At 40.5% G+C, this 16603-nt stretch overlaps 1 protein-coding gene and 1 long non-coding RNA gene across 2 annotated transcripts; one reads left to right on the forward strand and one right to left on the reverse strand.

The window, feature by feature from the left end:
* The first annotated feature begins 209 nt into the window (after window positions 1–209).
* On the forward strand, window positions 210–7065 carry il10ra (interleukin 10 receptor, alpha). Its single transcript, XM_083666682.1, has 7 exons — window positions 210–518; window positions 2323–2443; window positions 2991–3166; window positions 3519–3664; window positions 4089–4248; window positions 4629–4747; window positions 5158–7065. Exons 1-7 carry the CDS (start codon window positions 443–445, stop codon window positions 6127–6129), a joined length of 1770 nt encoding a protein of 589 aa, XP_083522808.1. The 5' UTR covers window positions 210–442; the 3' UTR covers window positions 6130–7065.
* A 3641-nt stretch (window positions 7066–10706) lies between these two features.
* Window positions 10707–13183, reverse strand: LOC310801717. Its single transcript, XR_014554117.1, has 4 exons — window positions 12963–13183; window positions 12059–12181; window positions 11251–11278; window positions 10707–11117 (listed from the first exon to the last, which is right to left on the reverse strand). It is a non-coding gene; the product is annotated as an uncharacterized lncRNA (long non-coding RNA).
* Between the last annotated feature and the right edge of the window lie 3420 nt (window positions 13184–16603).

The raw sequence follows: 16603 nt of genomic DNA on the forward strand, positions 1-16603 counted from the left end.
CAAGAGTTCTGAATGGAGTGTACGAGTGAGAGGAGAAAGGCTCCACTGCAGAGTCGAGACAGAACAGGAAGCGTGTCAGCTGACCGAGCGAGAGCGAGAGAGAGATGAGGGGGAGGGGGAGGGGGAGGGGGAGGGGGGTGAAGTCATATGAGGGGAAGCACACAGTCGCCTCACACTCTCGTACACAAATCAAAAGTCAGTGCCGCGAGAGAGTCAGCTAACCTCTCACAGTAACTCCTCCAAAGCGGCAACTCGTTCACACTACCACACAACACAGAAACCCAAACAACTGAGCCAATGTTTTTCTGTTTAGTTGGTTGTTTTCCCTCTGGTTTTCAAGGATCACGTAGATCATTTAGAGAGGTGACAAAGTGCTAAAGCGACAAAGGACTTACTGGATAAGAGTGCGGGTGATATGATGCTGACTGAATGCTGACTGAATATGCCACTGGAAATGTATTGGATCTTCTGGATTTCCATTCTTGCTCTGCTGACCATCATCTCAGACTGTGAGCCAGGTAATGATCATGACATTTTTTCAATTGTTTCCTATTTTTTCAAGATGAATGTACATTTTCATTACAACCTTCCAATGTCCACGCATGGAGAACGATCACCTTATTATAAAACAATGATATACAGTATTTTCCAGTACTTTTTTTTTTTTTTTTTTTTTTTTTTACTGTAATCATTAACTGTCTCTACAATACATAATTTGAATACCGCTTTAGATATAGTTGATACTATTGTTATTGAGTCCCAAGTGTACTTTGAGATTTACTGTATGTATTGATTGTCTTGGCCCTGCGAAGAGTCAGAGTGTGAATTCCCACAGTGTACTACAGTATACTGTATTAGTATTGGATCCTTCAAATCAAATTGGAACAGCTTCAAGTCTATCATTCTAAACATAATAATATTTAATAATAATATTTCACAAACACATTTAACAAAAAACAATAATATTTCACAAACACAAATGGGAGAGACTGATCTTATGAATTATAACTGTTGATAATGAAATGCTAAACAATCCTAAATCTCAAATTTCTAAAGCCTTCAATTAGCAAAGACTTGGTCTGGAATTTGAAAAATATTCTTGTTAGACTGTATTCTCAAGTCCATACTACACCACCAGGTCCCTCTTAAAAAATAGATTTGATCTCAATGAGACTAACCTGGATAAATAAAGGGTTAGGGTTAGATTGAATACCAATATAGGTAACATTTTACATTAAGGTCACATTTGTAACGGTTTTATATACATGACTTTAATCAAATTAATCAATTTTCTAAATGTTTTCCATAATTACACAAATCTGGTGTAAATATTAGCAAATACAATTTGGCAGTTGTGCAACCACTATGCAACAATTGCAAATAGTGTTGCATTATTTCACATCAGGGTTAGTTTCGAAGCATTTATAAGTGCATTTATAAAGCATTAGTAACTGGCTCCTGATTGCAAGCTCCCTATTTGGCAAGCACCAAGTGAATACATTTTTGACATTTACATTTTTGACATTTAACAGACGCTTTTATCCAAAGCGACTTACAGTACAACAAGTACATTTGTCTAAAGTAAGTGAATCATCTATACATCAGTCATCATAACAAAAAAAAAACAATGCTAGGACCAGGGGCCATTGGTCGTCACTAGTAATGCTAGAAGAAGGAAGGATTACTTTTTTTTGTTTGTTTTACAGTAAGAAGAATATCGATCAATCTAAACTAATGACTTATAACTGTTTGTAAATGGTTTATAATTGAAGAATAAACTGGTTATAAGTGATTTATTGACTAATTATAAACCATTTATAAACCCTTTACCAATGTGGCCTTAATGCAAAGTGTTACCCAAATATATATATATATAGCCAATGTACGGTCACCAATGAAACTGGGTTAGAAATCACTGGTGATTCACAGTTCCTTGACACTACTATCTTTTCATTGACAACCAGGCTGGAAAGAAAAACTCCATGCAAAACTGCTTACTTGCAAAAATCACTGTGTTTAATAATCACTGACGTTTTATAAATGACAATTGAAGACCAGGCTAGCAATAAATTATCCTACTCTCTTTGAAAAATATTTTTTAGGGTTGTCCCTGTAGGAGAACTCTTTTGCAGAACCCTTTTTGGTTCCATGTAGAACCCTTTCCCCACAGAGAGGGACAAGGAACAAGCCAAAGAACCTTTTGTGATTATAGGTAGAACCTGGATGTGTTCATGTCTCTTTTTTAAGACTTCAACGTCTGACCTTATGAACCTCTGTTGGTTGGAAATAACACGTTTGACATGTAGGCTTCCTCTCTGACAGGTGTCGACTTCCCCAAGCCATCCAATCTGACAGTGGATTTATGGGACGAGCAGGTGATGTTGCTTTGGGACCCCCCTCAAGGGACTCCAATGGAGGCTCAGTATCAGGTGGAGATGGCAAGGTACACCTCATCTCACTCCTCCTTTCATCCCCAGTACTGTCAGTTCACAATCTCACTCCATCAATCTCACTCAAAGACTCCTCCACCTGTGTATCGCATCATCCCCTGAGCCACTCACTCATCTCAACCTAAATTCATATTCTATTCATTCTATTTTCATGTTATTTTTCCTGTAATGTATTCAAATGTATTCAAAATTGAAATATATTCGTCTCGCAAGGAGAGTATTTTCTCACGACTTACAGGATTCAATAAGATATTGCTAAGCAAAAAAAAACGAACATCTTATTCGACAGATAGATTTCCATAAACAACCTTGTTTTTGATATTCAACATCATCATCTCATTTTGGTGGCTCACATCCTGTTCACACCACTGTCTCACACCTCACCTCATGTTGCCTTGTAAGAGCTTGTTTGAGAAAGGTTTGCACACCTTTGTTTGCTAGCACACTGGCTTTCTTGCTACCTCACATTGATGTTAGAAAAACATCATCGTTTGGCTCAACAGCCCTCCGTAACAGCCCTCATGTCTCTATTCCTCCCAGGTACACAAGAGGTGATTGGGCCAGCGTGATCAGCTGTGAGAGGACCGGTGTGACATACTGTGACCTGACGGACCTGATCCACGAATACACATTGGCCTACAAGGTCAGAGTTAAACTGGTCACCGCGAAGGGCGTCTCCGCCTGGTCAAATGTGAAGAGGTTCTACCCCAAACACTGTGAGTGAACTAGAATATAGCAAAGTATCCAGAGCAACAACAAAAAAAATGCTTTCCTTTAAAGTATTTTAGTTTTGCTTGATTGAGCTTGTCTGGCGCAAACGGAACAACTTGAATAGTCTCAAAAGTGTTGGTCCTGCTCATCTGCCACTCACTCCAGGCAGGCTCAACCAAATGCTCAAAGTATATGAAAGAAAACAAATACAATTTGAAGGCTTGCAACAGTTATTTCAGAGCCCTGAGTTAGTTGAAAGAATGTGTACTTTTCAGAAATGCTTACCCCTTTTTAAGCACCTGCTCCCTCTCTTACATAGTGCTTCTTCTCCCCACTTCTCCTCCCCTGTTTATTTAGGTAATCTACAGCCCCCGTCCTTCAACCTATTGGTTACCTCCAGCTCAGTGATGGTCCAAGTTTACAGGAAGCCTATTCTGAAAAAGATCTTTCTGTATGGAATGACATACACCATCTTCCTGCAGGAGAGAGCGCAGGAGAACAAGGTAAGGGGAATGGAATCATACCGTCAATAGACTAGATTTAGATATCAGGATGAGGTTTGGATTGGGATGCATAACAGCACTAATGTCATCAAATAATGTCAGTCATGACCGATGAAGTATCTTTGTTGAGGTACTGTGCTGTAGTGTATGTGTAGTGGAGGTGATTTGGAATCATGCCTATCGTGATGATGTAGCCCTGCCAGAGACATGTTAAACCCAAGTGTCGACCTCTAGCCTTGAAGATGTCCTCTTGGCCGATTGTTAGATGCCTGTGTCTTCCACATGGGAGACCAGGGTTCGAACCCCATCTGTCGCATATTCTGTAGTGTAGCCCATCTACTTGGTCTTGTGGTGGCTTTGTATATTGAAGTGATGGACAAAGAACACTGTATACTGATTTAAATGTTCATCTGTTGGCTTGCAGACCATCGTCAAACAGTTGAAAGATGAGGACGATGGAATGGTGCAGTTTGAGTCTCTGCATTGGGGACGAGAGTACTGTGTCAGCGTCATGGTTGAGGCCAATGGAGCAGAATCCACCAGCGATGTGTCCCCTGAACAGTGCCTCCTGCTTCCGGAGCAAGGTAAAATAGCTTGTCGGGCTAACGGGGTCTCCATTATATGGAACTTTAATTAGATTAGGAGTGAGGGGATTTGAATTGTTAGCGTTATTACACAGCTTGATTATGTGTTAGCCTCAGTACCTGACTGTTTATAGTAAATTCAATAGTGAATTCAGCAGTGCCAATCTGGTCACTAAGATAACCACAATCTGGTCACTAAGATAACGACAAGTTGGGTGAAACAGAAACAAACTGGCACCGAGGCTTATTACATGTGCAGCTCTATACAGTACATGACCTAATGTTCTAATGACCTAATGTTCTTAGACTAGCATATTCAGACTGTAATGTCGTACAGAAACTTAAGGATTAGTATCTAACTGTGTTGTCTTTCCCATCAGAGTGGTTCATCATTGCTGTGTTATCCCTGTCAATCCTAACCGTGACGGGGGTCCTGGCCATCCTGGTGTTTTTGCTATGCTGCTTCTTGAGGCGTCCTGAGAAAATGCCTATTGTATTGGTGAGTTTATGCATTTGAATGGTATTTTCACTAATACGGAACAGACTGTCTTAGTTCTATATCACTTCAGAGAAGGAAGTACAAATGCTGCATTGTTAAAGTATGACAAATAAACCTACAGTATGAATAACAGACAGAAGAGGAGCTGAATGGTGCTCTCCAATCTCTATTTGTTACAGCAGTTCTCATTTATGGCAAACTTCACCAATAGCAGGGCTCTTTGAAATCTTTTTTTATATACAGTCTGATCACAGGCCCACCACTGACTATGCTAACTACAGCCTAAAGTTACAGCCTTATCTGCATGCAGTTTCCTAATCAGTCCATCAATTCTCCATTCTCAGAGCTCATGTAAATAACAGTAGGTTGCATAGTTACGAGTGCTGTTTTTGCCCAATCTTTCACCACAGAAATCCCCTGGGAGTGGTTGGCACCCACTGACTGTTGGCGAGGTCCCGGTGGAGATTGTCACGGAGAAGGGCTGGTACATGACCACGGCGAGCACTGATGCACAGTGCTGGGTGGCTGAAGAGAGCATCACGAAAATAACCAAAAGAAGAGAGGAGGAAGAGGGTGAGGACAGAAGTATGGACAGTGGGGTTAGCGAGAAGTTGCACTCTTCGCTTAGCAACACAGAGTGTGGAGGAAAGCCGAAAAGGCAAGAGGACAGCGGCTTCGGAAGCATGGGAGGACCGGATAGAGCTGTCAGCCACAGGAATGGAACTGGAGAGCCCCCCCTGCAGGATGGGAGGACGAACAGCACCATCAGACAGAGGGAGGACAGTGGCGTGGGGATGGTCTGCCAGTTAGGATCTGCTGGAAGCCTTGACAGGGAGGACTGTGGACTCCTGCCTGAGACAGCCCTGGTAACTGGGGACAGCTACCGCAGCCAGAGCCCCTCCTCTTCAGTGGACATTCATGTTATTGAGAGAGTGGACACTTTCAAGCAAACCTATGAAACAGAGACAGTTATGGCTGCTCTTATCACAGGATACAGGTCTGATCACAAGATGTGCATTTGTTCAGGGGAAGGTATGTGTGTTTGGTGCCAGGCAAGAAAACACTATGGGACAGGGGAGGATGGACAGTCCATATCTCCTTGTGTCACAGAGGGGCAGCTAAACAGTATCCATCTAACGCCTGACACATGTGAGAGGAAATCTACGTGCCCCAGCTACCTGAGAAAGACTAATCCCCAAACAGAGACAGAGTTCAACCTGGAGAACACAGAGACATGTTCCCATATGCCCCGCATAGACTTGGGTGACTCGTTCCCATTGATGACAGCTCTGTCAGGGTTCCCCCTGGTGGAGGGAGGGCTGCATTGCAGCGTGAACACTGTGCCACTCTCTCTCTATGATATGGAACTGACAATTGATTGATATGTCCAGAGGCACTTGGTTTACAATCTTATCCAAAGCTGTGTAGCATATGACAGAGTTTGGTTTTACTCTTAAGTACGAAAGTGGTAAGATACTATTAACCAACCCTTGATATGCCATTCCAAGCAAAGGGTTTGATTTCAAATTCTTTTTGGAGACTTCTTTAGAAAATGAAAAGGAACTTTGGAAAGGAAAAGGAAAAAGGAAAGTTGAACTTGGGTCCACTATTTGAGAGCCAGAGCACTTACTGTTATGAACAGACAAGCTGTTGTGAGGCAGGAAGGAAACAGAGGTTGAGTCAGTTTTTAAAACAGCAGCCAGCTGTTGGTGGTGGTTGGAGGAGGGGTCTAGTTCATTTCATTTTTAACTGACAAGAATCATTTAATTGAAAATGAAACATGTGTGGGAGGTAAAAAGGGGAGAAACGTTTTTCAAACGGGTGGGTGGCAAGTTTCTCGCCCCCCAACAACAAAATTCTAAACATTGTCAGTATAACTATATAATAGTCAAAACACATATGCAATATAAATGTTATGTCATGAACATTTTTAATGAACTGACTGTTTATAGTAATGCATCAGAGTTGGTCCATTTTCCAGAACGCCTTTCATTCCTCCCACCCCTGCGAAAAAAAACGGACATAAAGAACACAAGTGGGAGATAATCACATATGTTTTTATCACATCACCCACTATGATTTACTGACTAATGTGAGCTGTGACATTTTGATTGGTTCCTTGTTGGAAAATATCATTCACTTGTCCGACCCTCCCAAGCTATGTGTCTCTGGGTCATCTCATTCTCAGAATTCCTAATCAGGGTTATTCATCATTTTGCACAGGTCCACTTTTCCAACCTATTTATTTATGAACTGCGTTGCTGTAAATACGTGTATGATTGCAGTCCCCATGACGATATGATGATTAAAAAGGTTATAAACCAGAACTGCTTTGAAGATTGTGTTTTATTTTTCCCACACCCTTAGAAGTGTGTTAAGATTCCCCAATATGTATTTTTTAAGTTTATTTGTTAGTGAGGAGAACTGAAATATTGTATATGCTCATTTCTGTCAATGTGCAGGAAGAATTTCAATAGTATGAATGTGGCACAGTTGCCAACAGATGTATCTAAACCTATGGCCTCTATGGAGTAGCATACTACACTCTAGAGAAACCATGAGTGCGTCAAAACCACTGCGAAAGCCAGGTAGGCTAAGGTCACATTCAGAGAGTGACATGTAACGGTAACTCTTTGAGAAAAATATGGGATTTCCGTATGTGAAAGGTAAATGTAAGGGGAATTCTTCACAGAATCCCCACTTCCTCTTTGAGTCTCCTCCTCTACCTAATGCTAGTCATAAAGGAGATCAGCAACGCCACGTAAAATAACAGGCAAACAACACTATTTAAATATCGAAATTATGAAATTCATGTACTCACAATTGTGTATACAATTTAAGACTATTATTATTATAAAACTGGATAATCTATAATCTATATATTTCTCGCTAAAATCCAAAGTATGGTTAAAATGTATATTTTTCATGAAAAAAAAAGGATCAAGTATAATAATCAGTGATTTTCATCTGCATCGCACGTGTGTAGGTGAGGATGAGGTGAACCATTCTTTATCTTCCCTGCAAATCCACTCCCCACATTGCCACAGTGCCCGTTATTCAGCCCACACGTCTTCATAGTCATGGTAACCACACACGCACACACACACTCATCACTGGAATGATAAACACTCATCACTGGAATGTCCAACAGATAAGCTGATCAATATAGTGTGCACGTAAAAAAGGTTCTTAGAAACTCCTACAGTGCCTTGATCTTGACGTCCTCCTTCCCCAGATTTCACAGAACACAGTGTGCAGGGAAATTACGTGACACAGCATTGACTTAGCAAAATTGATTTATGACCAGGTAAAGTATGCAAATGATATACAAATTGTGAATATACTATGGCTCAAAATAGTATGGGGTAGCTACAGTGGCATGACTAATTTGTAAACTTGTTACAGCTATCATTGGCAGCAGAGTTTTGTTGAAATAACATCTGAGAATTGATGAGATATCTGTCTAATGCTACCAATGACAAGCTCCTCTATTGGCCCACTGTCTATATTTCAACCTCTTGTTATTACTATTATAGATCATACTGTACAGTTTGTGTTGATATGGCATCTGCATATGTCATTTGCTGGCTGATTTCTGCTCTTTCTCATACAGTGGAAATGCCCTTATAAGATCTGATCTAAGGAGGAAGATACTCTCAGAGAGGGAAATATTTATCAGTCAAATCATAACGACAAAGAAAAGGAACCAAAAACACAGCTTTTATGGAAATCATACGGTGAACAGGTGAAATGAGAAATGTGTGGGATTAGCTAGACAAAAAAACAACAAACTGTAATGTAAAAACGATCTGACAGAAAAATAACATCTGGGACTTCAGAGAAAGGGTAACAACAGCTTACAAGAAAGAAGCTTTGCTGAGTTTCTGTGGTCTGTGGTCATGTTGATGAACCTCAACACCCACGCTTCATACATTCTACTTGTCATCTAAGCTGAGAGGTGTATGTGTGTGTCACCCTATAGTAGGGTAACTCCTTAAGCCCCACAATTTGTATCCATAGAGTTCAAACAGTGACTCAGAGATTACCAAGTGTGAAAGCTGTCAAGACAAGAGCAACAGGCATATAATATGCAGTGCCCAGTGTAAATAATGGGGCAGCAGGTGTCAAATGCATATTCACTGACAGGGGTAAATGTTATGGTGTTGGTAGGGTGGACCCAAGTGCGGATGGACGGCAGGTATAGCAAAAATAGAGATTCGCAGGGGAGAATCTCTGACAAAGACACAGGGGAACAAAAGGGCTATATATACCCAACACAGGGCAGGAAAACACAGGTGATTGGAATGAGTAGCGATGAGACCGCACTGGCACTGGACCGCCAGAGGAGGGCACCAGAGTCACCAGAACAGCAACCTCAGGCCTGACAGGTAAAGTCAACAAGGTGGGCTGAGTTGCTTGGTCCAGACACTTCCCCTAAAGGCTGCTGGTGGTCATTGTATAAGCATCCCATCAGCACAATGAGGATGGGGCAATTGCAACTAACAGGCATCTTGTGCACCTAGATCCAAGTGTTGGGGAAGGTCATTCATCTTTGTTCAGTGTCCACATTTTGTCATTTTGTTTGATTTGTTGTCTAATTTTTTTTTTATTATTATTTTTCCTATTAGGGGAGTCTCTTTTTTTTTTCTGACTATTCATTTTGGGGCCAAAGTAGTCCGTCAAGAGGAAGAGTGTAGCGGTGCTGCTAAACGTCCTGTCTTATTGAAGGTTTTACTTATGATGACTGATGTATAGTTGATATTACTTCCTTAGACGAATGTACTTATTGTAAGTCGCTTTGGATAAAAGTGTCTGTTAAATGACTTAAAAATAAATGGGAAGCTTCGACGGCCATATGGAAGACGAGGAAAAATGGTATCTTGGGGCAAGGGTCTGTGGACCTGGTGGATATGTTTATGGGGTTGGTGGCTGCTTGCCTGAGGGTGGAGCATGCATATTAAATAACCTGCTAAGATATGTACCTCTATTTGTGAGTACCTGGGCCTTGCAAAATGTTTTGTGTGTAGTGAGGTGTCTGTGGAATATATTGCTGTGTATTCACCTATTAAAGGGGATCTTAAAATGTAATTCTTTCTCTCTTGACGTGAAGAATTGACAATAAAGCCACTTTGACTTTTTTTGACTCTCTCTCTCTCTCTCTCTCTCTCTCTGTCTCTCTCTCTCTCTCTCTCTCTCTGTCTGTCTCTCTCTCTCTCTCTCTCTCTCTCTGTCTCTCTCTCTCTCTCTCTCTCTCTCTCTCTCTCTCTCTCTCTCTCTGTCTCTCTCTCTCTCTCTCTCCTCCTGATACTTAATGATATTGCTATTTCTGTCTTATTCAGATTACAAGTAGGCACTATTTACCCTCCACTAAAGGCTTGGTATTCAAAGGTTTTCAGATACAGATTTGACTAAAATCTCACAGCTCATTTCTATCTCTCTTTCTGTCTGACTGTCTGTCTCTCACATTCACTCAGTGTGACGTTGGGAGGAAGAGGGGGTGGGGAACACAGCGCTGTGGTTTGTGTAACGACATGTGAGTGAAAGACAAGCATGAGACACAATGATATATCTGAAAATGCTTATATGGGCAGACCAAATCGAGGAACACATGTTATACGTACGTACAGACAGTCAATCAATCAATCGGTGAATCAAACCAACTATTCTACATGAATATACAATATGTACAGAAATGTTGTACTGTATGGCTGGTTGTCACAAGCTGACAGGGCAAGTTTATCCTTGTATATACATTTTGACAGAAGCTACAAGGTTGTCAAAGTTGCCTAATTTATCGTGAGATTGTGTTGTTTCAGTTCATGTGTAAGAGGGTTGTGTGTGACACACAGAGACCAAGTCATATGGGAAATAGTAAACAAAATATTGACAACCACCCCTGGCCTCCCCTATGACACTGTACATTCAGACACATACAGTAACTAAATCATACAAACAGGGATGCCAGGAACACATTATGTATGTATTTTGTTCATGCAACCTTTATTCAACCTAGTAAGACCCTTGAGGTTGGAAACCTCTTTTTACATGGGCGACCTGGCAAGAAGGCAACAAGGAAGTGAAACAGCAGCTCATTCATAATACACGTTACAAAGATAAAGACACACAAAGACAAAGTGCTACAAAATGTTAGATGAGTTTTTAGTACAATAAATGTACACTAGGTATAGTCTCTTCTCCAGTGTACACAAACATAGATAGGTTGGTATTGCGCTGTAACTTGGACATGTAGTGAACATTATCCTGTGTAGTATTCTCGTCTTGAGTGATATTGACCTGTGCGCTGCCCATGCACTATTTCATGAAGCCACTGATGGAGAAAGGGGAGGGAGACTCCTTCACGCCAACTGACCTGTTGACAAACATATCAAATAAACACAAACATTTCCTTACTTTCACAAAAATGTATAACCATTGATACTGGTAATCAAGTGTTAAGTTATGGGCAATATACTGTACTTCTTGTCTTTAGTCTATACACTCACTTGAGCACTTTATCTTTCAGTGAGGGCTCTGCAGAGAGAGAGAGAGACAAAACAGAGAGAGACAGACAGAGAAAATAAGTTGATACTGTAATATCATTGCCAATATGTCCACTAATTGAACTGCAATCGAACAAAGAGGTGACACCTGACAGCCACTAGTCCACCCACTTCCCAGGAGTAACAATAGGTCTTATTGAGGTTCCAAATGAGCTACAGAAAAATAAGGTATCTGATCTTTTTTTTTTTAAACATGTTTTTAGGGCATTTCTACTTTATTGGGATAGAGACAGTAGAGGTTGACAGGAAGGATGGGCGAGAGAGAGGGGGGATGACATGCAAGACATGTCGAGGGTCGGAATCGAACCTGGAACCTTGCGATTATGTGGTATGCGCATTAGTGTGCTACGCCACTAAGCGCCCCCAGGTATCTGATTTTAATAGAACTACAAGACAATGCCCAGATAGTGTGACAGTCAATTTTCTTGTGGTGGCAGGTGGATCAAGGAGATATTATAAGTCAGATGGAAGGAGTTCTAGTCATGCCCGACATGCTACTACACAAACACCACTAGTTGTACTGGTCTGAATTGCTAAAGGGGCTATTTGTGGGTCAGTAGTTGTCAGGGTTTTGCTGCTCATTTCCACGTTTATCCCGACTCTGCTGTCTGAAGGTACCTTTCCTGTTTTAATGGTACTGAAAATCAGTCAGTTCTGAATATTATTCTTAGCTTTATGGGAGTGATAAGATGGTGACAAGTGAAGCTCAGGCTCATGATTATAGGTGATGTAGTTCTGCAGATGGACTCACTCTTTTTCTTGCAGCGCTTGCAGGGTTTTTTACAGTAGAGCTGCACAATGCCGATGGTGAAAAGGATAGCCAGGAAGGACAACCCAACCGCCATACCAACTTGAACAGAATTGATCCTGCTCCCTACAATAAGAGCAGAGGAAAGGGGTGGTCAGAGGCTCACGTTTACAGGGGGTTACAGTCAGTTTGAATCTGGTATTCTGATCAACTCTATCTAGAGAAGACCAGCAACACAGCCATTTAATTCCTACCTCCGCTGCACTTTTAGGAGGTGAAGAAATCAAAAGTGCTTGTGCAGTAAGTAAAGTTCAGATGATGTCTGAGTCTTTCCTCTAGAGGACAAGCTGCAGAGGTAGCAGTGCTCTCTATCAGTGTCCGAATTAGACCATGACTTTCTGTTTTCTATTTTCAGTGACATGATGATAAATATTTAGGCCTACATCACAGCTGTTTAGACAAACTTGGAAATATCATGCAATTCTAGCATCACATTGCACCAAAGGGATGCATAACACTCAGTGATTAACTGAAGTCTGACAGTTGTAAAATGATATATATATATATATATATATATATATATATATATATATATATGTTTTGTATATTGTATACCATATATATTTGACAACATTTAACTTTTTATGCCTTTGGGTGAGGCATAAAAGGAGAGCCAGGGGGTGGGTCCCTCTGGCTCTCCTTTGATTATTTGACAAAGAGTCAATTGCAAAATTAAACATCTGTGTACTGTATGTGTAAACATAGTACTTGGTAAATAAAATACACTTGGCAATACATGGAATATATTTGACACAGAAAGGAACATACAGTATCACAGTCTACAGTTTAACCATTATCTCCTGTCACAAAAGGAACAGTATAGCTTCTCTCAATTTGGATCTCTTACCAGCCACCCCCATGGCTTATTTTCCAGGGGTTAATTTTGTTGTGTGTCCACCTCTCTCCTCTTCCCCTTATGGTGTTGGATCGTGTGTATCACTCAGTCTGGGTTTACAAGCTCTGTCCTTCAACGTCCGTCAAAGTCCTGAAATGTTTTGCCATAGGTTGGAGTAGTCTCTTACCATTCTCTGTCCTTCCATAGCAAGTGTCGTTCTGTTCAGTTGACATTCCTATAAAACTGGTTCATCTTGGTTCATTCTTCATTCCCTCTGACCATGCCCTCCTTCTTTCTTTCTTTCTTTCTTTCTTTCTTTCTTTCTTTCTATAAATAGCACCTTGAGTCGAAACCATGTGAACACAACACTATCTGTCTTGCATCTATCTTTCCATCTATTTTGGACATCACATATTTTGTCTGTAGGTGTTTATGTAGGCCAATTTAGTATTATCCACAAGGATAAGTTAAAAGTGATCAGATTCTTAAACAAACATTTCAACAACATGGCCTTTCTGCAGATCATTTCCTGTATCTAATGTTACTCCTGTCTGAGTGCTTCTGTAGCAGAGATGGTTTGTATCACCACTCCTGTAATCAGTTCCTTCACTAAGACCCTGAAAACATGTGTCAGCTCCCTCAAGCAAATGCGGGCTAAGGCCGATGTCTCTTTCAATGTATATATCTAAAAAAGGCGCATTGGACGATTTCGGGCATGTACTGTCAGTGTCTTTTATTAGGGTGCAGGTGGATAGGACACCACTGTTGATTCCTGTAGACAGCCCTGCTCACTCTATAGCCTAACGCTGAAGCTCTTTCTCTAGGTCTACATGCTGACAAATAGGGTATTTTCATTCATGATGTTTCACCGATTACCCCATTTTACATAACGTGATTAGTGAAATGGTGAGTCAGCCCCACGATATTGCCCACGATACCGTTATTGGGGGGCAATATTCGGTTACATGAAGAGTTGTTTGCGTTATTCATTTTCATGCTACAGTCAGCCAAGTAACATGGTAAGAGAGACGTCGGGTTTTCATGTATAGATGAAGTCTAGTTCACTTCAATTAGTTGTAGTTTTGTATTTCTTTTTGTTTTTTTGTATAGTTGTATTTTCCCCTTAATCACAACAATGAAACAAGTAAAAAAAGAAAATCGAGTTGTTTTTTTAATCTATTTCTTGCAGGCGGCTGGTACTAAAAGAGGTAGTTGGCACACTAACCAGAGAGGAGCCTCGATGTGTTAATAATTTCCCTTGGGGGGGTGGGGTTGTAAACAAACTGTTACAAGCGATCCCTGCTTAAACAAAGAGGGAGGCTGTATGTGCAACACTTCAAACAGAGAGAGAGAGAGCGAGAGAGAGAGAGAGAGAGACAGCGAGAGAGAGAGAGACAGCGAGAGAGAGAGAGAGAGAGAGAGAGAGAGAGAGACAGCGAGAGAGAGAGAGACAGCGAGAGAGAGAGAGAGAGAGAGAGAGAGAGAGAGAGACAGCGAGAGAGAGAGAGAGAGAGACAGCGAGAGAGAGAGAGAGAGAGAGAGAGAGAGAGAGAATGTGAATGAGTAAGAGAAGGAGTAGGAGAAGGTGACCACGGGGATTGGGAGAGAGGAATCTCTTCCCACAGTGTAGTCAAAGGAAGAGAGGGGGGACATATATTCACCTTCTGCAAGGGTCTCTCAAGTAGACGTCTGTAGAGCATCAGAGATACTCCACCCTCATCAGCTCCGGCCCCTGAGACCACCAAGTACAGACTGACAGGGGAGGAAGAGAAGTAAGTGGCACAGTTCAGTCATATGTGTTGTTCCTAACTTTCGGTCATCATTCGTCTGATGAAGGTCGACTGAAACGTCACGTATATTTCTTTAGTACTGTTTGATAAAACCTAGACTTTTTGAATGAGATTGTTTCTGTGCAGTGAGTGATTTAGTTGTTGAAAGTTATTTAGTTGTTTGGGCAACATTCAGTCACCTACATGTATCGTGCAGGTTGACTAAAAAGAGCGTGGGAGCAGCATACACTCCCTTTCTTTCTTGACACATTTTGGTCATGATGACAACCTTGAAAGTGAATCAGTTAAGATCAACATTAACCACAGAAATAAAGAACAGGATTTGATATATTATCTCTGTGACAGAAATTAAGGGTTAAATGGTTTTTGAACCTTGTAAAGTCTGTTGGAGCCTGTGTCACTGAAATTAGGCGATATGTTGATCCAGCTCTGATTAAGAATGATGAAGGATGAACTTTGACCCAGCTCTGATTAAGATTATTAACAGGCATAGGTTGGCAGATGAATTGTTTTTGCACAGCATATTACTGACTCACATTAAACAGCATAAACATCTAGATTGAATTAAGTTCCCAAGGGTGTGAGTTCAGCAGTACTAGTCTCATAACATTTCACCCATTCCAAGCAGTTTTGTGGAGATATAGGCTACTAGTCAACCAACCTCTGACCAATCCAATGCACAGAAAGTGTATAGTATGCATATAGCTTTAGCTTTCATATGCAAATTATTTCATATTCAAATCTCCAATAGTCTGAAACACCACTCGGGTCTCTTATCATGTGGATCTCTATGCTAATGTTGATGGGGATTTTGATTTTGTCAAAGCAACCTTGTCCTTTTTACACTTTTGTTGAGATGACACCTCATTTTGTTGTCTATTTTCACTAATTCGAGATTATTTCTCTTTGTATCTACAGTGCCTTCGGAAAGTATTCAGACCCCTTCACTTTTTCCACATTTTGTTGTGTTATAGACTCAATTTAAAATGGATTAAATTTTAAAGAATTTGCCACTAATCCACACACAATACCCCAGAATGACAAAGCGAAAACAGGTTTTTAGAAATGTCAGTGAATGTATTAAAATTTAAATACAGAAATACCTCATGTACATAAGTATTCATTTGCTATGCCACACAAATGAGCTAAAATGCAAAAATGTCATCAACAAATCATTCAATAAGTTGAATTAAGTCCATCTTAATGCAAGGATAATAGTTCATGTCATTTTGGAATTAATATCTTTGTTTTTATAGGGTCTCTGATTTGCATAGGAATGTGTGGATCAGGTTGTCATTACACCCTGAGGCCTGGGGAGACTTTCAAAAATCTCAGTGAGGGTCTGAATACTTATGTACATGAGGTATTTCTGTATTTAAATTATAAATTAAAATAAATTATAAAATTTTTTTTTTCTAAAAACCTGTTTTTGCTTTGTCATTCTGGGGTATTGTGTGTGGAAAATAACCCTTTGTTTTAATTTAATCAATTTGAAATTGAGTCTATAACACAACAAAATGTGGTAAAAGTGAAGGGGTCTGAATCATTTCCGAAGGCACTGTAAATCTCTCTTATTCTCCAGTGCTTTCTAAATCATTATTTTCAGTGTGTAACCATATGGCTGGGGTGGGGGAATTTGGACACAATTTTATCATGCAAGCATACTGTAGCCTTTCGATAAAATACGATCCAATATCATTCATTATAACAAGTATACAATTTTAGGGGAAGTTCACATTTTGACACAGTTCCTTATCGTTATTCCAGTTGTATTCCAGTCGTATTCTGAAGACATCTCTGATTTGCCGCAATCAAACCTCTGAGTCAGGCATTAATTATCATGCCCCAGTGGACCTGTACGGC

This window comes from Argentina silus (assembly GCF_951799395.1).
Source record: "Argentina silus genome assembly, chromosome: 3".
NCBI classification, from domain to species: domain Eukaryota; kingdom Metazoa; phylum Chordata; class Actinopteri; order Argentiniformes; family Argentinidae; genus Argentina; species Argentina silus.